The 26,389-nt window shown below is 39.4% G+C and overlaps 1 protein-coding gene across 1 annotated transcript; it reads left to right on the top strand.

The window, feature by feature from the left end:
• The first annotated feature begins 341 nt into the window (after window positions 1-341).
• On the top strand, window positions 342-23,088 carry LOC117408773 (docking protein 1). The gene is made up of 5 exons (XM_034014061.3): window positions 342-689; window positions 13,074-13,364; window positions 15,880-15,991; window positions 18,241-18,413; window positions 20,398-23,088. Exons 1-5 carry the CDS (start codon window positions 633-635, stop codon window positions 21,544-21,546), a joined length of 1,782 nt encoding a protein of 593 aa, XP_033869952.2. The 5' UTR covers window positions 342-632; the 3' UTR covers window positions 21,547-23,088.
• The last annotated feature ends 3,301 nt before the right edge of the window (window positions 23,089-26,389 follow it).

Genomic DNA, 26,389 nt, shown 5'->3' on the forward strand with positions numbered 1-26,389 from the left:
GCAGCACGCAAGCAATAAAACAACAATGTCAACCAACCTGGGATTGTGAAACTGTCTGGTTTAAGGGAGTTGGTTGCAATGCAACAATAAAATATATAATAATAATTGGAAAAAAAAGTCTACGTTTTGTGTGGCAAGCAAGGTCAAGTTTATAAATATACCAAAGGCATGCTTTAAAAGCATTTTTTTTTTCATCGCGAATAAGGTACATTTTTTACATGTTTCAACAAAACACTTGAGAGAAAAGACAAGAATAAAGTACGGGCCAAGCCCCTTGAGATACACGTGACGCGTGTCAGGTTTTGGTATAGAGGGGACGTTTTGACAGGAGGTGAAACGAATGCAGTTTCATTGCAATTAAAGCAGACGACGAGTGCGTTCTGTACCGTGTGTGTCATTCCTACAAGCCGGAATGGACTGTTAAATCAAAGAAAGGCTGTCATTCGTTATAAAAACAAATCAGACAAAATACTGTATTTGCTAAATGGTTATTAATATTTTCAAAGCAGAAGTCATATTGCGAGGAAGTATAAAAAGCAGAAACGCACGGTACACACACCCGTTTTAAAACAGACTCGTGTGTCAAGTTTCTGAACTTCGCTTTGGGGCAGGGGTGGTGGAGACGTGAAGAGATGGATAAAGCCGCAAAAGAGGGACAACTGTATGTCCAGCATCAGAAATTCGGCAAGGTAAGGAGTTGAAAATGTAACTCGTAGTACTTTTCTGTTATTTTTCGGCGTTTCCTTTCATCTGCTTTCCATATGTCAAGCAGAAGCTAAAAATGTCGGAGGTCGGCTATTTATATTGTAGATTTTGCATGTGTTTCACAACAACGAGTTTTTAATTTCAAATCCCCAGAAAGCATACTTCTGCAGCCAGCAGTACGGTTGTGTTTGCGTCGGTGAACTCAGTCAAGTTCTCCGTCATCTGCAACAAGAAGACTTGAAAAAGAGGAAGTTGCACGCTTTGCAATGGCAGAAATGCTGTTTCTATGTTGTTTACTTTATATAATAACGTGTTGTATCGGTACTATAAAATGTTGTTGTTAAATTAAGCACTAAGTAAAACCACATCCGAGGGTTCTGTTCCTGTGCCAATTATGTTCTTTCTTTCTTTCTTTCTTTCTTTCTTTCTTTCTTTCTTTCTTTCTTTTTTAAGTATGCATGCTATAGAACGGGGTGTGCAGCTTTCAGTAACATGCACTATAGCTGTTCTTGATACAGAAAACCCTGTGGCAAATAAAACTGTTGATGCATTAATGGCCACCAGTAGTTGGTTAGCTTTGGTTAGATTATATTAATACTAGACTGAATCCAGTGAATACAGTTGAGTTACCTTTCTGAGCACTGTCACTTTAAATCAGACCTGTCCTTTTTATGATTCTTACGTTGTCATGTATTTATTTTTTTAAACCTGGTTATGAAAAGTGTGGTTGTTTTGCTGGCTGGTTTTGTTTTCATCTATACGAGTGTATGTTTTCGTGTGTATTCTGTACACTACATTGTGGGAACCATCTGGTCAACAAAAGTAATCCAGCAGTGACCTTTTCTGAAAAACCGAATCAAAATGATCCAGATAAAAGTAATCTCGATCACAAAATATAGGATTACAAAATCCGGATCACGGTTATCCAGATTAAACGTTTTTTTGTTTTGTTTTGTTTTTTTAAATCTGGATCAAAGTGATCCGGATTTTGTTGATGTTTTGAAAAACAGTTTCACACTATAATCCCGATCAAATGGGGGAAATCGGATTACTGGTATCAGAAGGCATTGATTGAGGGCCGTTTTTTAATTTTGGAAATCCGATTTCTTCAGTTGATTGGGATTATATTGTGAAATTGGGTTTTTCAAAACATCAACATGCGATCGAGATTACTGTGAGCCAGATTTCACTTTGGTAATGGGATCGCATTTTTAATCGTGTTTACATTTTTTGTAACTGGGGTTTTTCGTAATTTAAAGAGGAGATCATGATTACTGTTGTCCAAAATATCAGGATGATTTTTATCCAACTGCGAAGGTGGATTTAACTTTTAAATAATCATAGAACATAGGCTAGATATTTTGTTTGAATTTCGATAGAAAACACACACTATGGGCTCTATTCATCAAAGTGTCGGTGTTAAATCATGAGCGACACGTGAAAGTCATTTCTATAAACCGACAGTAGGAACGCGCTTTCTGTTGGAATTTCATGCATAAATTAAAATAGACGCCACCCACAGACAGAACACGAGGGGAAATAATTGCCCCTAGGTGGCAGTAGTTTAAAAATATATTCAATTCCTTTGGAAATCGTATGTATTATCGATGTTTTTAACATGGGCGTTTTGACACATCCGACTCGTGAAACTTTGTTTTTGTAACTTGTAAGGTACGAATAGCTGGCAAATAGTGTTTTAAATTCTAATCATTATTCGACATCGCCACGCTCTAATAAATAAAACTGCTAAGCTTTATTTAAACCAATGATTATAGTTTTCAATCTAGGTGTTTTCAGGGAAAAAATGAAAGAATACACCTTGGTTAATGAATATGAATATATTTTCATGTAAGATATGAAAACCTATTTTAATATTAGCCATTTAATAAGCTAATATGGGGACATGCATTTTGCTTACGTTTTATGAACGTTTACACCTTAGGCAATGACATACAGCTATGACCAAAAGCCTTGCACCCCGCTATAGAATTAACACATTTTGCTTTATAAAGTCGAGTGAAACCTGCTGAATAATGTCACGTTAACATATTAAATTACATACCGCTTTCGAAATCTAACATGAATTACTGTACTTTATGGCTTCCGGTAGACTTTTGTGATATCATTTTGTAGTTTCTTTGATTACATGATAAATAAAATATATAAATTATGTTCAATTTTTAAATTTTTTAAAATTTAATTATGTCTCAATCCCAAAATTCTAGGTGCTACAAAACTTTTGGGCAAAGCTGACTTAAAACTGAATCAGAACACGAACGCGTGGCAAAAATTGGAACGATCCCGTGGCATATAACCCCCGTGCCATCTGAACTTTGATGTGCACTGGTAAAGCTTGAGTTTGGCTTTCAAAATCCCCCTAAGTTTCTCACACAGGTTGAAAATTGCAGCTGTATGTTTTCTGAATCTTCTTTTCAACTCATCATTCGGCGTGTTTAGAAAAGGAAGAATGTTGCAAAGCAGCCTCGTTTTCTAGGTCACGTGCTGCGAGGGCTACAATCGCATTTGCATTTTCTGCAGCCCCGTCCATGTTTTGTGTTTTGTCCGTGTTAAGAACAGCTGAGGTCCTCCTTTACACCAAAGGTGTATGTTGAATCGCTTCCCTTTTCTGATTATCAAGAACAGCAGCTTGTTTCCCATTTATTTACATGATGTCCAACACAAATGGTTCGGCGATAGAGTGCAATAATGGAATTTGAGCTTTTTTTTTAATTTTTAAAGAAAATGCACACACTTGTTTTTAAGAGTCATAAGTCATTAAAATGTTGTCTTATCGTCATAAAACCATGTATCATTTAAAAACGTATATCTTGAAAAATATTATTGTCAAACTTTACAGAATTCAGAACATGCTAAAATGTGAAAAGGTAAACTGGCAAAAAAAAGTTAAAAACATTTGTTTAAAATAGTTTCCCCATACAATTTATCCTCCTACTATCCCATTTCAGTGTTTCAAGTCCTAAAAGATGGTGCTTGAGATACAGGAATGTCACACAAGAGATACAGTAGTAATCTGTTTCCATATGAACACCCTTTCTTCCAGTAATTATTTACATAATTCAGAACATGCTAGAATATAAAAAAGCACAGAAATTACAAAGTAAAATGACAAACATATTTAAATAACTATTTATGCATTCACTTCACTATTGTCCCACTATTGTCAACCAAAATGTAATGCTGCAGTGTGGAGTAGTGGTTAGGGCTTTGGACTCTTGACCGGAGGGTCGTGGGTTCAATCCCTGGTAGGGGACACTGCTGCTGTACCCTTTAGCAAGGTACTTTACCTAGATTGCTCCAGTAAAAACCCAACTGTATAAATGGGTAACTGTATGTAAAAAATAATGTGATATCTTGTAACAATTGTAAGTTGCCCTGGATAAGGGCGTCTGCTAATAAATAAATAAATAATAATAATAATAATAATGCCACCATGGGGTGGTGTGAATATAAAAGTCTAAATCTGAGGAGAAATAAAGAGTTTCCCAATAATAAGACCATAGACGGAATGAGCTCTTGAGGTCAAATAAGTAAATAACTAAATACATAAATCAAATAGTAATTACACACATAAATATATGCACAAAATATTAAATAAAGACGTACAAAATTAAAACAAAAATAGTTAATAAAGACAATTTTAAAAAAACTAAAATAGATTGAAACAAACAAAAATAAATAAACGAATAAATAAATAAATACATCGCTGGTGGGTCACAGTTTAGTTTTATTTTATGTTGCTTGCCAGAATTCAAAACATGGTGCTGTGCAAAGTGGAATGTTCCCAGCAGGTATGCCGCAGTACATCTCCACTCACCTTCTTAACCCACCCTGCTGCTGTCGACGACAAGAACCCTCAGTGCACAATCTGCACTATAAAGCAGGGTTTTCATGACTTGAAACAGTGACACAGAAACACAAAGCCTTAACTATTTTTAAATAGTCTGCTTCGATTGATTAAATAATGCTTTATATTCACAAAACTGCTCAATGCATGCATCGAAACAGTTTAAGAAAAATTGTTCTTTAAGTAATACAAATTAGTGACGCAATTATTTATCACTTGTTGCAGTTAAGAGAAACAACTTAAATTCATGTCAGTGCATCCTGTCACTCACTAAATTCTTAATTTTATCATATTTTAACATTTCTTCACTTTTTACTGCACCTCATATTGTACAGCTGGTTGCAGCTATAAAACATAAACCAATGTCTACAGTGTTGTCTTGATTATCTCAGGGTTTTAGTGTATGCTTCTTTCCATACAGTATGTCCCCCTTACATGAAAATTATATTAAGGTGATCATAATCTGGGGATCTGTGGAGATGTAGTTATAAGCACAGGATAGGCACATTCCTGTATTTCTGTAAGCAGAGGTGAAATAGCGTTGAGGGTGGGGAGCGAGATCCATCCACAGCTCATCCAGACCGAGATAGCTGCTCTGTTTATTAGAAACCCACGACTAACAGCAGGACAATACCCGAGCCCATCACATTTTGTCTTATTTTAGATTCTAGATTTAAAGAAACTACGCTGAAAATGCTACGTGTTTAAAATTGTCATTACAACTTTTTTGTTCTAAGACAAAAACAATATAGATTTAAGTGAACAAAATGAAGGTTGAAAAATTCAGGACTGTCCTGAAAAGTAAATTAACCACATTGTTCTATTCTGGTATTTAGTACCTCGGAGGGGTCTCTGTCTCTGTCATATATGTACGTCACGCTTCAATTTTTGCATTCGTTGTACATGCTGGGATGCAGGTCTCAGAGGTCTGCTTTCTTTTTTCCGGTAGGCACTACTGACACTCAGTATTTTGTGAACTCATTGTCGCATTGATACAACTGGGATAGAATGGAGAAATAAGTCATTGTGGTTTATACTGGATACCTCCAGTTGTGAAACCAGAGTGGGGGATATCTGCAACAGGAAGCCTGTTGTCCATGTCAGACTGTATTTCACTTCAGAACTGTTCTTGTTTAACAGGGTTGTTCAGTCGTCTCTGACATCAGAGTAATGCAACCATTAGACACTCCCACACACAGCATGTGACACATGGCCTGTGTTAGGCTAAAGGGACATCACAATGCTGTTTTAGGTGGCTGATGTAAAGGATGCAATTATGAAACTAAAACAGGGCACAAATGCTGCTACAGAATAAACCTGTGCAGTGTGAATTAATGACAACCGTTGAGCACACTGCAGCCACAGGAATGCAACTAAACTGCTCAAAATAATGTGTCTGCTGTACAGGGAGAGACACTGGACATGCACAGTTACATTCCATACAATACAATACAATACAATACAATACAATACAATACAATACAATGCAATACAATACAATACAATACAATACAATGCAATGCAAGACCCATTTATTTTTATATCATGACATTGCATCCCAGAGCGCTGTACGAAGTTAAAAATAAAACAAAAACGCTCATATGTACAATACACTCCAGCTACAACCAATTATATAAAAGCACATTACATTTTTATTTTTTTTCAATTTAGACTTAAAAGAATCCAGTGTTTCAACCTGCCTAATGTCAACCGGATTTCCAACTGGCTATCCCAATTATTCGGATTGATCTCTCCTCCAGAGCAAGCAGGGGCAGACACCCCGTGGTGTTTGTTTAGGTTGATGTACCTTGGCGTACTGGCCCAGGCAGCACCACTGACCCACCCCCAGGTGTCATCGCAGTCTGATTAATTGAATAATATGTTGTGCAGTGCAGCTGAGGGATGCTTATCACCAGGTACAATTAAGTACAGCAGTGGAGAAAACTGCACTTGCATCTGTATGTATGTGTGATGGGGTGCAGCCTATTTTGTGGTGGTTCTGTGTTTTTTGTATTGTTTAGAGTGGATGTGAGTGAGTTTGGGGTGTGGTTCAGTGAATTTATGTGTGAGGAATGTGTGGAATGTGCCTGGGCTAATGAGGTGCGAATTGCCCAATTAGCCCAGGCACCTGTATAAAAGGGAGTGGTTGGGTTTGTTAGGAGGAGAGTGTTTGTTAGAGTACTGCAACCGCGCTGTCACAGTATGCAACACTTATTTTTGCAATGGACGTAACTAGCAATGAGTGTCTGTATAGTCATCACTGTGTCATCAGTCTATTGCCGCTCAGCTCGAGTGCATTTCACAAAAACACTGAAAACTTGGTGTTACAGGGTAGCGTCACTGGCAAGGCTGTTTCAACCAGGAAGGGAGACTCGGAAACAGAAGCTGCTGTTCAGAACGCTACTGCACTCTTTAATTAGACAAATGCATCAAGCAAAATGGACAAAACGCAATTCACAAAACAAACGACACAAGAGCCAAAACAAAAGGTCATACAAAAAACTCACGAACATAACAGCACTCCACCTCTAACACCATCATCAATCCTAATCCTCTCTAACACCCATGAAAACCTATTTTATACCCCTAATTAATCACTTAGTCATTTCTTCAATTGTGGGCTCCAGCCACATTCCCACGTGTTTTGACAGAGAGAAATGTAACCCCCTCCCTGCCAACCCAATATCTCCCCCCCCCCCACACACACACACAATGGCAGGGCTTTCACCCTGCCACACTTGGTTAGAAAATTATGGTTTGGATTTACCAGCCGCTATTTGTAAATATGGAAATCTTCAGAAATACCACGGTAAACTTTTCTATGGTGTGTTACACTGGCGCTGTTCTCTTTGCTGCTGGTGTCATTAGGGCAGTGGCCCACTGGACTAGTCTTATTTCATGGCTCCGTAGTCATTTGTTTCTACAGGGTGTCTCATTTGTCAGGCACCACAGGCAGTATCAGACACTCTGCCCATTAGGATGCTCTCTGTTAAATCAGGCAGCCGCACCCCGTTGACTAATGAAAGAAATTGAGAGACAGCCAGTATTATTACAACCAATATTAAAAGTGAATTTACTCAGTGAAGCTGCATTTCGAATGTCAAGCAGTAACTGATTACAGAATTCAGGAGCTCTGTACATCAAAGATGTGTGGCCTAAATTTGGAATTATTTAACAAGAACTTTGTCTGGGTGTGACGCATACTGCTTCACATTTATCTTGCCTAGTTTTCCTCCTTCTTCTTTTTTTATTATCTTTTTATACAGTTTTCTGTTTTAGTCATCACATCCTTGTGACTTTTTAAAACTTTGACATTGAAAGCACCCTGTACTCTAATAAAAGTTTAACCACAGTATTTTTCCCATGCAGTTTTCCCATATCCTGTACTATGTATTTGCCATAGTTTAACCTGGTTTGCCATGTTTATTAACATGCTTTAGCGTACCTCGTCTATGGTTTACCGTGCTTTCATTGATCTTTATTACACTTTGCTGTGCTTTCACTATGGGGAACTTTTATAAGGACAGTCAGTGTGGTTACATGCGATTTCACTAGGGTTGACACCTCCTGAGATACAAAAAAACAGGACCTCCGAACAGAAGGGGGTTGTTAAAAGTGTAAAGTCTCTTTAGAAATCCTATATTCATCCAATAGGAAGCGTTGATGATATCACCACTATAGTATTGACAACCCATTGCAGTAATGTTGTATCCTGATTTATCTAACTTGTGCTCAGTTTACATGGTCCTGGCATTTAGTGTCCTGGGAAGGCATATTGAATTCCTGGGACACTTTCCTCAAAACCAGAACAATCCAGGGAAAAGAGGAACAGGTGGCAACCCCACAGTTTCACAAATATCAAATGGTGTTTTATTTTTAAAAACAGATTTTGAAAAAAGTTAAAGGTTCGTGAATAGGATCCACTTCTTATAAAAGTGTACCATAGTACAAAGCCAAGCACAGCATTAGAAAGAACAGGGTGTAGGTATGGGAAAGCATAGGAAAGCTTTGTAAAGCCCAGAGAGGTATGTATAGCATGTTTACTGTTTTTTGCAACACTTTGCCCTTTTGCAGCAACACAGGATGCTAACGATGATAATAAAGTGAAAGTCGTGCTTGAATAACTTCTCATGAACGGCTTTCTGATTAATTGGGGGTCGTGTCTGAACTGCATCAAATGTCAGGTACTTCCTGTGATAAACAGAACCATTAAACGTCTTTGAGAAATGCATGTTGTTTTAACTTATTGGTTTAAACTTCTTGGTGCTTCAGGTTTGCTGTCCTGCCCGTCATTGTGACTGACTGGAGACAGAGTAATGCAGCCTTTAAAAATATATATACACCAGGGATATGCTTTGCATCCCCGTTTTTATTCAGTCCTGTGAAGGCTACTTCATCATACTGTTTGTGAGGGTGAGTGCCGTGTGGATTAGTGACACAGCAGTGTTTTTGTTTGTGTGCAAGACAGGCCTGCAGCGTTTTCAGGTCCTGATAGACCAGCTCCAGCAGGAAACTACCTGCAGAGGTTATCTTCAGATAGCTCAATTTAGCCTGCATGTGGTGAGGGCATGAGATTTTGACAGCTGCAGATATCATTGCATTGAGTTTCTACTGGCTTGCATCTCTTTGGAAATCCAGCAGTGCCTCCCTGTCTTGGCATGTTGTGCAGTTTCTGGGTGATGGGCATTCAGCACTGTGTGCTCGCGTTTTATTTTTGTATAAATATTTGTATTGCATTTTTAAATAACATACATGCAATCTTATAATAATGTTGTAAATCGAACCCTGACATTGACATCGATTATCGTGCAAATTCTAACGATGATTATCGAAGTTAAAATGCTTTAAAAAAATACTTTGCTCACAGTAAGATTTTCAAGGAACAATAAGTCCTCTTTTTATAGAGCATGTTGTAAAAAACTCATTCAAACAAATCCTGATGTTTTAAGACACGTCTGATAAATACATTGTCATTTAAATACAGCACTGTCCAATTTTCATGTTCATGCCGTCACTAGCCTTTGCTTTGTTTTGTGTAAAATTGGACACATTTCCAGTGTACTCATACGGTAAATTAAGAAAGAAAGTACATAAATTAATAAATGAATGAATAATCAACCCCACGGTCCAAAGGAGAAAAAAAAAGTTTGAAAACTACATTAACATTATGGCCTATTCACATGGAAATAATTTGATCTCTATTTTCTTTTAAATTTGCTGTTGGTTACTATTTCTGAATTACGTGGCCCAGCTTCTGCTAGTGAAAGCAGCCGTCCCTTCCAGTGTGCCGCGGCAGCAGAGATGAATTTGATTTTTTGCTGTCATATTTTAATCAAAACTTTACGTGACTTTGCATAGCCACTTAGATTTGCATCATCTTCAGTGAAAACAACTACATCGTCATTTTCAAAACAGTACATTAGAGGTAGCCTACTCTTTCCTGCAACAGAACTTTCGACAGCGACATCTCCATACTTGAATATGTATAATATCTCTTTCACACATGTATGTGAATTTATTATTAATTGACTTACTGCCCACATCGCAACCAAGATAGGTAGAATATATTTTTCATACATGTATAGGCCTAATCAATCTACATACCACATCGCAACCAAAAACGCATCACATACTGGAGTGCTCAGAGAAGCGTTTCGGCCACGTGAATTCGCTTACACTTATATAGTACATTACTAAGGCCCTACCTATTTCACGGCCGTGAAACGGGACATGATTTAAAACAAAATAATATGTATAAAATACATTAACAAAGCAGGTTACTCTTGATCTCTGCATCATCATCCTGTATTTGTTCACAGACGCATGTTCTCAGTAACTTTTAGAAGCAACAACACAGATTACGTTCTTGACACTAAGTTAATATATACAAGACAGGTTTTTAATTTCATGGAATATTGAATTTCATTAAAATATTATCGATTTGTTATCGTGGGGTCCCAATCGATAAATCATTTGATTATTATTGTTATCATTACAAGCCTATCTTATAATACAAACACATTCTCAAAATATATAACTTTAACATCCATACATGTACAAATCTAATTATTACATAACAGGAATAGTAGGATAACAAATGTTACATTTTTTAAAAGTAGTATATGTTATATATATATATATCTGTGTTCAATCAACTGAATGTGATTTTCGGGAGCACCAAAGCATCATTGAGGGTTACGTAATGTTTTTAATGCTTGCAGTCCTTCTTATTGGTTCTTACTTCAATTTAAATACGTTTTATTGTGTGTCAATGTGCTTTCATGTGTTCAGGAGCTGCTCTTCAGTATTAGCTGTCTGCCATAGACATGTAATGTAGGCCAGAATATTAGTAAGCGCTAACACCATCACCAGCAACTTTGATAATAACCCTAACATAATGCTGTAGGGCATGACATTAGGGTTCCACTGCAAACTTCTATCAGCCTCGCTTAGTGTTGTGTATATTTAGCCTAAGAAAGGGAATCTTTACAAACTGTTTCATTGTACCCGCAGTAGAATCGTAAACTGATCTACACCGGTGTGATCCAGTGCAATAATCCAATGTACCTATTGGCTTCTGATAGGCGGATTACTAATTTGTGCCCAGTGTATTTTGACGTGTGGGGTATGGGGGTGTTGATAAAACTGTCTTAACGTTGAGAAGCCCTGGCCTAAATAATGCATTCTCTAACTGCTGGTCCTGTCTTGGTCTCTGGGAAAATCAGCAGAATCTACCGCAATAAGGAACTGTCAAAGTGAAAAACACAGGTGTACCAAAGGGTAAAATAAAGCCTACTCTGGTGTAGACTCAGTATATTAACCTGTCATCCCATAAAACCATACAGCATAAAAATGACTGCAGGCTGAATCATTAACCCTGCCTGCTTCCGCAAGACCTCTGGGGTTGTTCATAACAGTCCAGAGAGAGATTCTGCTCTTTCTGCGTGTGAGGGTGAGGTGCAAACGGGAAATCGGACAGCTGTTAAAAATAGTGACGCTACTAAGCACTTATTTAAAATAAATGATTTTTAAACAAATAATAACGATATACAGAAACACTTTTGGTTGCTTTTGGCAGCAACCCACTGGCGCTTCTTCCTAAACCCCAGCCTCTACAGGACTGAACATACAGGCCTGGTGCAGCCTCTTATACACCTGCATTATTTAAACTGATGAACCCATAATACAGACGAAAGGTCTAATCTGGAATGTACTGTCCACTCCACCCTCTTTCTAATGCAGTTAGTTTTACCTTTAAAAATAGATCTTGTGGGCGGATGCAGTGGAGGCGGTTGTACGTTCTGTGGGTTAATCTTAAAGAATATAAGGACATGTGTGCATCTTACATTGTAACATACATACATACATACATACATACATACATACATACATACATACATACATACATACATACATACAGTGGATCTCTTTTAGAGGAGTAGGGGAGGCCAAAAGTTTCATATTTCTTCCAGATTGATTTAGTATTTTTGTCATCAATAAGCTGTTCTTTAACCTGTCTGCTTTGGAAAGCAGGATGGTACTACATTATATTGATAATGCTTACCATTCTATATAGCTAGCATATACCCGTTACAATTCCAGTTCAGTTTTTTTTTTTTTTTTTTAATTCTAAATACACTGAGGGAACAAATGATTTAATTGATTATAATAAACAGGTGGATTCCTGAGAGGTAACATAGCCAGCTTTTCTACCATGACTGTCATTCGTATTGAGTCACATCTGCCCCATAGAGACAAGGGGAGTTTGGGATTTACTTTTCCATGATAATAATAACAACTCTGATTTTGTATTTGCTGCAGTGGCAGAGGGCGTGTGTCACTGACATGCTTGTTTTACTGAAAAAAAATGAAAACAAACATACCAAGTCTTGTTTAGGCTCTCTTGTCAGTGGAAAGACGGTTTGAAAGGGAAGTTGATTACAATAAAATACAATACAGGAAGATAGCAAGGCCAGTAAGTCTCTTCCTCCTTTACATCCTGGTTGTCATCGCAACAGTGTAGGAGTGCAGTGACAGACGTGTGGATCACACACTGACACATTTACTGTGTGTGCATGTGTATGGGCTCCCTGGTTCAGGCTGTGTCTTCTACAACTGAACTTATAGTGGGACCAAAGAGCAACACACTGAATATGGAGGCTATAGGTCCAGGGATTGGAAATGAGACTCTCATTGCATAGCTGTTTGACCCATTCCAGGTTTTAATATGTGCTTGATTAGTGTATAGGTAACAAGCTCAGGTGTGTCTTATTAAACTCATAGCAAAACCAGGACTTGATCAAACTGCTGTGCAATGGGAGCCTTATCCCTCTGTCTGATTATCCTTCTTTAGGTCGTTTTTAGAATTGTATCTCAAGAACCACTTTCCAATTTAAAAAAAAAATATATAAAACTTGCCAAGGTTCTTCTTTAGCACACAACGTGTGAACGTTTTGAGGAAACGAACAGCCCCAATAAACTGCTTCTTTCTTTTCCTGGTCAGAAATGGAAGAAGAACTGGTTTGTCCTGTACCCTGCCAGCCAGAACGGGATTGCCCGTCTCGAGTACTTCGACTGCAGCAATCCCAGCGAGAAGCCCAACACCAAGAAACTGGACAAGAAGATCATCCGGCTGGCCGAGTGCATCAGCATCCTGCCCGCCGTCACAGAGACCTGCCCCAAGGAGAACATGGCTGCCTTCTGTGTGGAGACCAACGAGAAGATCCACGTCTTCGCCACTGAGAAGCAAGCCATGACTGAGTGGGTCGAGAAGCTGTGTGAGATAGCCTTCCAGGTACAGCAAAGGGGAGCATGAGGACAGTCAGAACTAGAGGGCGTTCATCCTGCTGTTGATTCATTAATCAGCGCAGATGTAAGGTTGATTAATCAATTAGCAAAGTTTGATGTTCATTAGAGTTTTCTGACCTGTTAAAGAAGCCTGTGACAGTCTGGAACAGATTCCAGAATTTGAAAGATTGAAAAGAAGGATTTCTTTAAATAACTCACGAGGGAGGTAAAGCTTTGTGAAAAGGGCCTGTGATACCATTTAAACTGCTGACACTTGCGCTACAGTTTCTTACTGTACTTCCCTTTTTATATTTTTGAAATTACGATTTCCTGTACTTTACGTAGTTGCTGGGTTGTTTTCAGTTCAGAAAAATTTTGATTTTTGTGTTAACTTGTTAAGTCGGTAAGTAAGACATTTTGGAGAAAAAACTTTGTTCACTGTACAGCCACAAGAATAAGGCAATTTATAATTGAATGAATACAACTGGGAAAATAATCAGAAACCCAACAAAGGACAAGCTGGACTGAGGAGTGGTCATTAACTGGTCATTAACTCAGCAGTTCTATCAGCACACAGATATGTTTTATTTTGCAATAAGGTATAGCAAAATGACATGAGACACACTGCTTTGCCTTCAGAAAAATGACCCAAATCAGTTTTAAAACAGATTTATTGAAGCGTTATTGAACATCCTGCAGTGTTTATAAGAAATTAATTCTCTGCTTTTTTTGTAGTGTCCTGTTCATGATTCCTCCAGCAACAATAGCGTATTGTGAGGACTGAAAACCAGCATTGTTGCAGGAGGGAACATGATCCGGATGGACTGCAACCCGTGTAAGAGAGATTCTCTCCTGGAGTTCTGAAACCCTTTAAAAACACGAGTACAAATCAGTCCTCTCTGATTATAATGCCACCGCTACTGCAGCATTCCTCACTTTCTTAACTTTCTTACTGTGTGAGTTTTGTTTGGCATTTAATCATAAGAAAAATAAAAAAAACTCCAAACCAATAGCCTTTGTTAGATCAATGTAAATTGCACGAGACAAGAGGACCATATTTAGTCCCAAGGATGATTCTTTAATCACTTCACAGAGGGTCAGTACACTCTGTTTTCATGTGAAATCTGCTTGTAGGCAATAAATACAATATCACTTAATACTGAGCTGGTGTTTTGTGTGGTTTACGCAATTTACGCATGTCATAGCTTAATCACATACTCGCATACTCGCATACTCACTGCACTGTGCTATGTGAACCTGTCTTGCTCTGAAAAGCGGTCCCCGTTCATCATTTGAAAATACTGTATCCCAATTAAATAAACAGCATTGGGAAGAACCGACTCCCAGAGTTCTGTCCCCATTAAGCAGAAGTCCCGATTTATCAGTATGCCGATTAGACGGCGCCGACTGTATCTATTTACTTCCAGACCACAGAAATTGTCCTTTTCAACAGGAAGTGATGTGGCACCAGGAATAAATCATTTTAGAAATCATTTTGTTCTTTGTTTTTTGCTGTTGTTTTTTGCACTTGTCTGGCTGCATTGACCCTTGCTAGTGAAATTAGGTTTAATATTATATAACTACTGGCACAAACCCGTGGATAAATGCTCACGTGTGGAGCTTATGGTTGCTGTTTCACCCTGTTCCAGTGCTAAAAACATGCTTATCCAGTGCTTATCACACCATAAAATATAGAGCAGTTTGAGACTGGGGCCCCATGTAACACTCTGTGTTGTGTTCTCCGTCTGCTAGCTGCAGGGTGAGGTTGTTTGTTGTTTACAAAATCTTTTCTTAGAACATTTGAAATAAAAGTGAAAGGTTTGTTAGTGTTGTGGAAACTGGGGTTTACACTGCAGGGTGGAAAACACTGGAAGCACTAGGCCATGAGTAATAAAAACAACAGCGATGATGCCAATATTAATAAAAGGTATAATAAAATGAATGCCACTCCTACTAGTAAGAACAGTAATTATAATATTATGCTTCTATAAATAAACTCCCAAAGACTGTGTAAATCATGTACGGGACACACAGTCAGAAACGTCAGCTTTGTGGAAATTCTGAAAAGCCTCACGTGACACAGAGACAGATGGACATGACCGTGCAATCCAGCCACCCCCACTAGAACACAGTGGTTGCTTGATGTCTAGTAACATTGCTTGTTAAAACCAATTTGAACTAACTGTGTAACTGCAGCATAGAGGCATGTTCACAAAATGATCAATGATCTCCTGTGTTTACATTTGAAGTGGACACATGTGTTGCCAGGGACACAGGATCTGTCAGGTATGTAGAACACAGCTGGCATAGTTTGTCTCTTGCTGTTTGGGAAGTGCCTGCCCATGCATTGCCTCCGTGGTGCAGTGAAGAATCATGAATCCTATTGAAGAAAGTGTTTGCAGGTCTGCTGCGTGTGTTTGAGTTGGAAGCTGGTTTTGCCCGTGTTAATGTCTCTCTCTCTCTCTCTCTCTCTCTCTCTCTCTCTCTCTCTCTCTCTCTCTCTCTCTCTCTCTGCTTTTCAGGGGAATATAGGAGACCTGAAGCGCAGTAGTGGCTCAGACTCCAGCAGCCCTTCAAACAGCAAGTCTGAGATGGAGATGGCTGAGAACCTCATCTACTACTCCCGGGACGAAGGTAGGGGCTCCACAGGGCACGTGCAATCAAACAGTCAGTTAATCAATCAGCCAGTCGCTGTGGTATTGAAACCTCTGGAGCACTCGGTCATTTGCCAACTCCATGTCTGTTTTGTTTTATTTGTATTAAAATGTTTTGATATCCAAGATATAACAAAAAAACTCAGTGAAGATGACAAACTAAGCCAGGTAGGCACTGGCAGAAACATGAGTCCATTCACATGGAGTGTAACAGGTGGTCGTCTCCAACTTCTGTATTTTTGTGGAAAACCGCAGCATTTAATAAACATAGTGTCCATTTGCTCAAGAGCCTTCATTTCGCTCTCATCACAGTGGGTTTTTATTTATGAAATATGATTTAAACTTGTTTTAAACTGTTTTACCTACATTCTGGAAACAGGCATGGAGGTGCCCTTACAGAAGTTTACCACAGTGAATGTGCACAGTAACTTTACAGCTTTCCCATGCTACCATTGTGTCCCATGTTTAATATGTTTTACCATACCTGTGCTTTACAATGCTTTCCTATGCTTTCACCTACTTTATTACACTTTGCTGTGCATTTACTATGGGGATCTTTTTTATAAGAGGCTTGGGTGCAGTAGAAACTGAACTTTGGATTGAAGACCTAGATAGATTGGACCCATTGTAGAAGGTATACCAAGTACTGTTGCACTAGTTTCCCATGGTGTCTCTCTGTTGTGTTGGGTATACTCAAACCTGCAGTGTGAGCCTCCATCACCCTTGCCCCACACTCAGACCCATGGAGTGGCGTTTGTCTAAAGGGCTGCTGTTGAACAGTCAAACAGTGAGCGCTGATTTAGCAGGACATTCCGGTAACAACAAGAGGAAGTTGCTTTAGACACACATCAGCTGTGCTTCTTTCAACAGTATCACAGTGACACAAAAAGGGGAGGGGTCACAGAAAGAGAAGCCAAAACATTTTCAGCAGAAAAATTTGCCATGTTGACTGTTCTGACACATCCAGAAACAATCAAGCACAAATTACATTTAAAACCGACTGATTTGACAGCACGTACATCAGACTTGATGAGCCCTTTAAAAGATATACAGTAGAACCTCAGTTACGCAGCCCCTTGGGAATGGAGGTTGTTCGTAAGTCTGAAATGCCCGTAACGCTGAAAATTTGTTTTCAGTGGTTTTAACATATGTGTGCACCTGCTATCTACACCCTCAATCTGAAGAATAATACAAGGATACAGCACAGTGATGCAATACTCATATTGTTATGGTTATAAAGTTTTTAAAACAGTACTGTAAATGGAAAAAGGCTAAATTGAAGTTACCATTGAAATTGTAGCTGTAGCAAAAACACAGATTTAAACGTCCTGGGTTAACATTGTGCTTGTTTTTAAACACAATCCATCTGTGCAGTTTGCTCAGTCATTCAACCTCCTTTGGCTTGAAAAAAAAAAACCTGTGCTTTGTTTAAAAACTAAAATGTTCCCAGTGAAATTGCCCATACCTGCTTTAAACTCTGCCTTCTCCATGACCAGCACGTCGCTTATGTAGGAACGCCTGTCTGGTTGCGTTGCACGTATGATTGAGTGATTGCATGCTTCCGGTTGAAAGTGGGGGTTCAGTAGACCGGTCAGTTCATCAGTTTGGTGTTCGTTACTCTGGGGTTCTACTGTACTTGTTATTTTCTTTTTGCTGTAGTTGCATGTGTGGTGAAGGCAGCTCTTGCGGGAAATAGGAACAGTATCACAACTGTATGTGTTACTTGCTGAGTATGCAGGAACACTTCCTTCTGTAAAACTAAAAACAGCATCATATTCCAATAAATGTCATTTCTAACTTGAGACTGGAGAAGCCAGATTAGTTGCAGCCCTCCATGCCACTCCACCCCCAAGCTGCTTTTCACACTTGGGTAGCCATCATTTACAAGGAGTATTTTGCAGTTACAATAAAAATAAAGGTGACTTTATGAAAGACAACGGTTCACAGCTCCCACCGTCGGGAGTTCACTGCAGGCTGGGTTTTCGTTCCAATTCGGTTCTCAAATAGTTAATTCACCCTTAGCCGGTCTGATTAACTAATTTAGGACCTGCTTAGAATCAGGAACTGGGTTGCAGTGGCTCCCGAGGGCCAGAGTTAAAGTTGCGCACCACTGATATAAACCCTCCTGAACATGTTTGATTTGGTACCGGAGCCTGGTTCATGGTGCCTCGGGCACAGCTGGCCCCTGGCTGCCTGGGTACTGACTCTCTGTCTGCATTGATTTCACAGTGAGCGAGTTCTGGGTGTCAATGCAGAAGACAGAGGCGTCAGAGCGGTGTGGGCTGCAAGGCTCATACTGCCTAAAAGCTGGCAAGGAAAGCCTGCTGCTGAAGGAGCCCAAGACCAAGCAGACCCTCTTCGCCTGGCCCTACAAGCTGCTGCGTCGATACGGGCGCGACAAGGTGAGTGGCTGGACAAGACAACATGGTCCTGTGCCGTGCAGAGTTTACATGCCAGACTCAATGGGATTCAGAGGAATCAAGGCTTCTGAACCTGTCTGCACTTAAATCAGATTAAACCCACACAACTGGTTTACATATAGAACGATCCTCCTCGGGTAGTGTGAACCTGATTTGATTGTGCGTAGAAACAAGGTATTTGTTATCTGAAAATAGTTTTTATATTTAACTTAATGGAACTGCATCTTATTTTGTGTGCTCTGCAAGGCCAGTTTGATTGAGCTATTTTACCATGTATCTCTTGTAACTGTATCTGTATTTCTAATGTTTTATATATATGTATATATATATCTATATATATATATATATGTCTATATATATCTATCTATATATCTATATATATCTATTTGTGTACATGTGTAACGTGCTGTTTCCATGCTGCACCGGTTTCCTGCAGTTAGTTCTGCTCTCTGGTTTTCCACTCTCGAACAGCAGCTGCACCACAGCCACGATGTTAGAGGATGTGGTTCAGAAAGAATAGCCAGGGCAGGGGCCTCTGACGTGTGTCACAGGCTTTCATTCAGACCGGACCAGGACACGGGCTATCAGAGAGTAACATTAATAACATCATTGACCCGGGGCAGCAGAGTGCTGACCTCTTCCCACATCCCATCTATAACAACAACAACTACCACCACATTTCAAAATAAAACCAACCGTCTGCTCTATCTAAATTTAATGACTGTCGTCTTTGTCCACATCTGCGATTTTGTTGAAGTTTAAAATTTGAGTTGTATTCTGTTATTTGTAAATGTATCATTTTTGGGGTGTTTTTTCATAATGGGGGGGAAAGTACACCAAAAAAAAAGTTACCCCTGTCATTTCTTCATAAAGCATGCTTATCTCTGCATGAGCTTCTGCCTGTTCAAAATTTTAGACCTGGCTAAGCAAAACACAATAAGATTAGATAATCAAGATTAGGGCATGTTTTAGTCTTGTTTTCAGTCACGTTCTTGCAGATAAGTTAGAGAATCAGAGAGCGATGGAGAATCCGCCATTACCGTAGTGTTCCTGTTTCTCGTGCTCCTCCAGATAAAGAAAGAAAGATATATAAATAAGTGAGTGTTCATTTTGAAGCCGGACCTGCGTTGATCATCAGTACTATACTGGTAATATTATAGTATTGCATAGTCGATTGCGTCTCCATCTTCTGACACATCTCAGATGCTGCAGTTTCGCTTTTCTTCAGCAAACAAAATTACTTTTCTTTTAAAAGCTGCATCAAAAAATGTTCATGAAGATCGCTGTGCAGCCATTTTAATATACCGGTACTGTACCGAGAGTAATATCTGTACTGGGCAGTACTGTGTACAGTTGGTCTTGTTCAAGCGCACCAGAATAATTGACATGCGCAAATGTAAATTGGTACCCTAACTAAAAACCTTGAATCCAAGTCGCTCCCCCCAAATTTGAACTTTTATTTTGGCCACAAAAGTCAGACTTAAATTCGAGTAAATACGGTACTACTTTTTTTTTTTTTTTTTACATGGCTTTATACTAATTTCAATAATCACTTAAAATATACTAATTCAATTTCAATTTAATTGTACTGTATATTAACCCTTCATCGGCGGTAATGAGATGCAAACCTACCTGTCTCAAAAGCCTTTGAAGTACCTGTGCTGGACATGCCACTGCCACTTAGCAGATTCCATTCATTTAGCTTAATATTACCATGAACCATCTTATTTCTATGAAATAAAAAAAAATGTGAAAAACTTGATAAACCACGAATATTTCCGTTTTTAGGAAATTGTATTCGGTTGGTAATTGGATGGATAAAGAAGTCATCTAATGAAAATGAAATTTAGGTTTTTCCAGTACACTCCCCAAATGTGCTCCACGGTGTTATGAAATGAACAGTAAATACTGTAGGAAGTATCTGTAAAGAGTATAGTTAGTGACTGACTGTGTTTGTCTCTCCCAGGTGATGTTTTCGTTCGAAGCCGGCCGGCGCTGTGACTCAGGCCCGGGAAACTTCACCTTCGAGACGAAGCAGGGCAACGAAATCTTCCAGATCGTGGAGGCTGCCATCAAGGAGCAGAAGGCGCAAGCAGAGGAGAACCGTCAGAGCTGCCCCTCTTTGGACTCGGACAGCCCGGACAGCCAGCAGATACGCAGCGCCATTGCAGAGTCCATGGGACGGGGAGGGGCAGGGGGCACAGCATGGGCACCCCAGATCATGGAGCCTGAGTCAGACACCCCTGCGTGCAGCAAGTCAGGCTCGGCTGACGGCATCTTCACCAAGAGGGATGGGCGGCAGGCAGAGGACAAGCTCCTCAAGGCACGCAGCCTGCCTGATCCTCCGGGCCTGTCCTCGAAATCCCCCAGCACTCCTCCTCGCTCTCCCCTGCCCAGACTCCCCAAGAGCTCGTCCCTGTTGGAGGACCAGGCTGGCCTCTACTCCGAGCCCATAGATTCGGTGCGGCCACACAAGCCCTTCATGGAGTCCCTGTACTCTGACCCCATGGACAGCATCAAACCCCCGGCCCCTGCGCCCAGGCAGAGGCACGCCACAGACGAGCCGGGCAAGCCATACCCCCTCTACTCCGATATCAACGACCGGGTCACCTACAACCTGGCACAGAAAACACCCGGGCTTATGTTCGAAGGAGGCAGGAACGGGGGGGCCAGCCCCGAGGAGCACATTTACGATGAACCGGAAGGGAGGGCCAGGCAGCCGTCGCCTGGTGACAGCTCCTTGTACGACGAGGCTCGCCTGGGAGCCAACGCCTGGAGGAAGCAGGGTGTGGATGATCAGACGGGCCACGAAATCCCCTACAACCCCAGCACTGATGACTACTGCGTGCCACCCTACGTAAATCAGCAGCAGCCGAGACCCAAGGGGCCCAAACCACTCCCAGCACCCAAGCCACAGATAGGCAGGAAAGAGCCGCCACCTTTGCCCTTGGGCAAAGCCAACTTCAACAACTCCAACAGCAAGGACATTTACAGCATGGTGATGAAGAGCAACAACCTCAGTCTCTCCCTGAGGAGCAGGGGCCTGGGGGACTTGGTAGAGGCTGGTGTCCCCAGGTCACCAGAATCAGTTTATGAGGACCTGGGAAGCCTTTAACCAACCACCTTTGATAGACTTGCAGGAAGTGAAGAGCTGGAACACTTTTTTCCTGACCAGCATTTAGTAATTTTTCTTGTGTTCTGTGTGTTCACACACCTGGGCATGGATCTGCTCCTAGGCCATCAGGAGCAATCAGCACAATCAGCAGGCTTTCAGCAGAGTTGGTCTGGCAGGTCACTCCTGGAGAGGAACTGCACCCTCTTGTCCCCAGCTGGCACTGGCACTTTGCACGTTTAGAGAAAATTGCTTATCCAATTGTGAGGAAACTTGGTTAGTATGTCTTCAGCACAAGTTATTGAGAGTGTCATGATCTGGGGATGCATGGAGGAGCCTGTCTGTCTGTCTGCTGCTGCACTTATTATCAACATGCCTCAAGGTTCAAGGTTTAAATGACATTTTAAATGTAGCCAAACCTTAAATCAGTCAATATGTGCCAAATTGAACTGCCAGTCTGGGTCTTTTTTTTATGACACCCTGGTGGTGATTTCTGTAATCTACCATTGATTTTTTTTCTAGGCATTGCATCTGGGTTGTTTATTTTTAAAATTCCAGTGTATGTGTGTGTGGTTTTTTAATAAACAGCCAGCACCGGATGCTTTTCTCTTCTGCAAAGTGCTCCAAATTCGGGATCTTCAGCCTGCTTCTTGAGAGCACTCTTCATTTTCCACAGAGCCTGGCTGTATATCCTACAGTAGTGACTATTCCCACAGTAACAACAGTCTTCTACATTGTAGCCAGCAGTCTGCAGATTGGCCTGCTGTAGGAAGAAAAGCTTTGGGAGCAGAATGGTTTCTGAGTCCTCAAGGATTGCAGTCTTAGCACTGCTAAGCCTTAGAACTACAGCACTGCTTTCTAATCCATTCCCTTTGTTTTTTGTTTTTGGTGGATGGGGAATGACCAGCTACAGTGCCTAGCTACTGACATACAGTATCAGCTCAGCCAAGAATAAATACTTTAGGAGAGTACTGTAGATTTATTTTTTCTAAAATGTTTCCAATCCATAAACCAGGGACAAGAAGCTGTTTGCTTGGGTTTGTGAGAGTCGTAGCAAGTGACAAGGGTCTAGCCCTGGTATTGATAAATACTCCACAAAGCGAAGATTGCATGTTTTAAACATCCCCCCATGAAACTGCTGCACCAAGAGATGGACTTTTAAGATTGCGACCGTTGCTTACTGATATGCCAATGCTTCAGGGGTAATCTGTAGGCTGTGTGCTTTTACATGATATCAGAATTACTTATATGTGTTTCATTGATAGGGTGGGTAAATGCCATTTTATTAGCATTTTATTAATACTCCAATCAGTCTATTACCCCTAGTCATATTGGATAATGCGCGATCGTCACATGTTGAAAACGTGACTGTGAATGAAGTAAATGGGAACTGGGTTGTTTCAATGTGTGTTCATCATCGTGCATTATTAAGGTGAAAAAGGTGGAAGTCAGTCAGTGCTACTCATTTGTGGTTCTTTCAATACATTCTAATGCAGGAACTTGTTCCAACCATGCCTTTTAGTTATTGAATTGAGCAGTCCATCTATCTATCTATCTATATATATAGATAGATAGATGGACCGCTCAATTATATATATATATATATCTATCTATCTATATATATATATATATATATATATATATATATAGATAGATAGATAGATAGATAGATAGATGGACTGCTCAATTATATATATATATATATATATATATATATATATATATATATATATATATATATATATATCTAGATAGATAGATAGATGGACTGCTCAAATATATATATTATTGCAATGGACTGAAACACCCCGCCTATACTAGCTAGATAATGTGCATCATGAAATGTTGAAATCATCAATGAAGTCGATTGTGTGCTTTCAATACATTATTTAGGAAGTGCGGATTTGTTAAAATAGACACAGATGAGGACTGTCTGTATGTTTTTTTTTTTTTTTATTGTGTTTTAATGTATTTGTTTTCCATTTTATGTGTGCTCTCTATTCAGACATTAAGGTACAAGCTTAACTGTGTTAAAAACCAAGAAGCCACTCCTAACAAACACAGGCTAACATGCTTCATCAGTGCCCTGCTGAACCGCACCAGAAAAATATCCAAACCCAATCTTTCACTGGATTTACATGGGCTTGGATTTGCCACTTAATTTATAAGGTTATGTTGAAAATCCCCCTTCATTTAAAACTAAATATCACTATATATGATTTAGGATTAAAATGAATGAATATTAAGCAGGTGTAATTACACAACAGTGTGTGATTATACAGGAACTTAAACTTAATAAATAAAGCAAGTCATGACTTTTCATTACAGTGCGGTGGAAAATACGGGCCCTTTTTTGCCAAAAGATGTTCCTTGATCCTGTTGAGTCTAGTGGTTGCTTTCAGCACCTTATTTATTTCAGCTCACTCTAGAATGTAATTCAGATGTTTTATAGGCACTTTTTATAAAAATAAAATACTATAATAAGCCTGTGATCATCTCATGAAGTACATAAAACTGCAAAACAACCATCAGATGCTATGTATCTGTTTTTCATAATTCAGGCTAAATAATTCATATTCTCCACCCATTGCCACCAACACACACACACACTTTCTTCAGATGTTTCAGGTTAATATTTACCTTGCATCTAATTGCTGTGTTTTTAGATCACTAACTTCCCTAAATCAGAAATTATACAGACAGTTCCAGACTAAATGTTAAATACACCAGCAGTGAAACAAAAGGGCTGGTATTAAAAACATAAAACTTTAGTTATTTTGGATGAATTAAAAGCCTTTAAACCTGTGTTTTCCACTTTCAATAACAACCTTTTATTTTACCCAACACAGCCCTGGAAGTGGAGTTTGTATTTTGTGACCCACATTAAAAAAATACGACTTGTTCTGAACCAAGTGCCTTGCTGCTTATCTGACTATGGCTCACCAAAGAGTCTCATTGCGTTGCCAGACAACAGCAGAGTGTTCAAAGTCCTTTTATTTTTTAGTTTTTTTTTTACTGTACTGCTCTCTGTGCTGGCGGCACTCAGTCCTCTAGTAATTTACTTTGGTGCTACTGTATTAATATGAATATAGTATGTAAACAAACAGCAGCATACGTTGTTAACACCAGGAAAATGCACCGCACAGAGGTACAGATGTATATCACACATAAGCTTGCATTGTGAATCAGCAAGGCAGTAATGACAGATAACATTTTGTGTGTCGCAATAAAATAATAAAGAAAATCCAAATAAGATATCAGACTCCAGAGCTTTAATTTAACAGCATTATGCAAAGTTAATCATTGAAATGCCGCTATCTATGACACACCCCCGCCTCTCATTTCTAAAATAGCTGCATCAGAAATCTCTTATCAATCAGCTCAGTTTCATTTTCAGACACGTTTAACCAAAAAAGGGCAGGAAGTTTTCACGAGCATGGCCTCTGAGCTTGCTGGGGTTGTGTGCTTTACTCTGCAGCTTCCTCTTTTCTGAGCTTATCTGCTTGAAAAGAAACCTGTTCTCTTCACAGGACCAGAGACAGACTGTACTGTAGCCACTCTTATGATTCTGGTAGTGAATCGAAGTGGAAAGAAATTAGGTGTATAATAATTCATTAAATATTATATCATACAAGAACAGAAGCACAACATAGCTAATTTCCGTTTACCAAGTGGTTCTTGAATGAAGAATAAGTGTGTTTTATAGTTGATATGAATGCATACTCTCCATAACTCCTTTAATTTACAAAATAGTCCCTCATTAAATGATCATTTGATCTTATTATGCACCACAGAAGTAGCCCATCAGGACCATCACATGTATCGTGATATCGTATTGTGACATTAATGTCGTATCATTATACCACTAGAAGTAAACTTTCTTCAGCACTTGATTTGACAAAAACAGAACACGCCATAACCCTTTCTTTTCACTCTCACCCCAATAGTGTTTTCAATATAAGTAATACATACCCCATGTTAATCTAGGTCCCCAGAGATCATGACTACAAAAGAATGTAGGTGAATTCCTTTCACACACAAGCACATTGTCTAATTTCTTTCACACATAACATGTTTCAGCTGGATATTAACCATATAAATGTAGAAATTATCATTTTAATCTGATTTACATTAAGAATCTCTGCACACCTTTTTTTTTTTTTTTTAAACCATGTTTTAATTTCACCCTTTTGAGAGTCAATCATACTATTAGTGGCCTTATTAGGGTAAAAATAAAAAAAAGCAATTGCAAACTAGTTGATTCATTTTAGAAAAAGGTTTAGAGACTGGTGCTTGTTTTTGGAAAGTAGAAAAAGAGGAACAACTTGACAGTGCTTGAGAAACCTTTAATTAAATGACTTGGCTGTTTTTTTTGTTTTCTAAAATCAGTAGCCGTTACCTAAAGACAGGAATAAACACTCTGAAAGTACTGGTGCACAACCAGTTAGGGCCACGGTATGTGGAAAGCATGTTAACAGCCTGAAATCTGGCATGGCCATCGGGACCTGATCCACAGCTCAGCACACTGATGTACCCAGTAGCAGAAACATTTGTCATCCTTGATTTGGTTTTGGCTTTCAGTATATAATCACGTCCTGTGCTGTAGGTCACATGGTCAGATTACCACCAGACCATTGGACAGAAGTTAACAGCATATGTAGGAAGTGATGAAATACCAGGAAGAACTAGAAATGTTTAATTTAAAAAATATTTAAATATATGTATATGCAGAAGAAAATAATACTTAAAAGACAAAAAGGGGAATCGGTTGTGAATGAATAGTCATTTAAATGTTACTGTTTCAGTTAAATTTGCAAAATGTAAAGAACATGTGGCTTCAAATGTC

Source organism: Acipenser ruthenus, chromosome 2 (genome assembly GCF_902713425.1).
Source record: "Acipenser ruthenus chromosome 2, fAciRut3.2 maternal haplotype, whole genome shotgun sequence".
NCBI lineage: Eukaryota > Metazoa > Chordata > Actinopteri > Acipenseriformes > Acipenseridae > Acipenser > Acipenser ruthenus.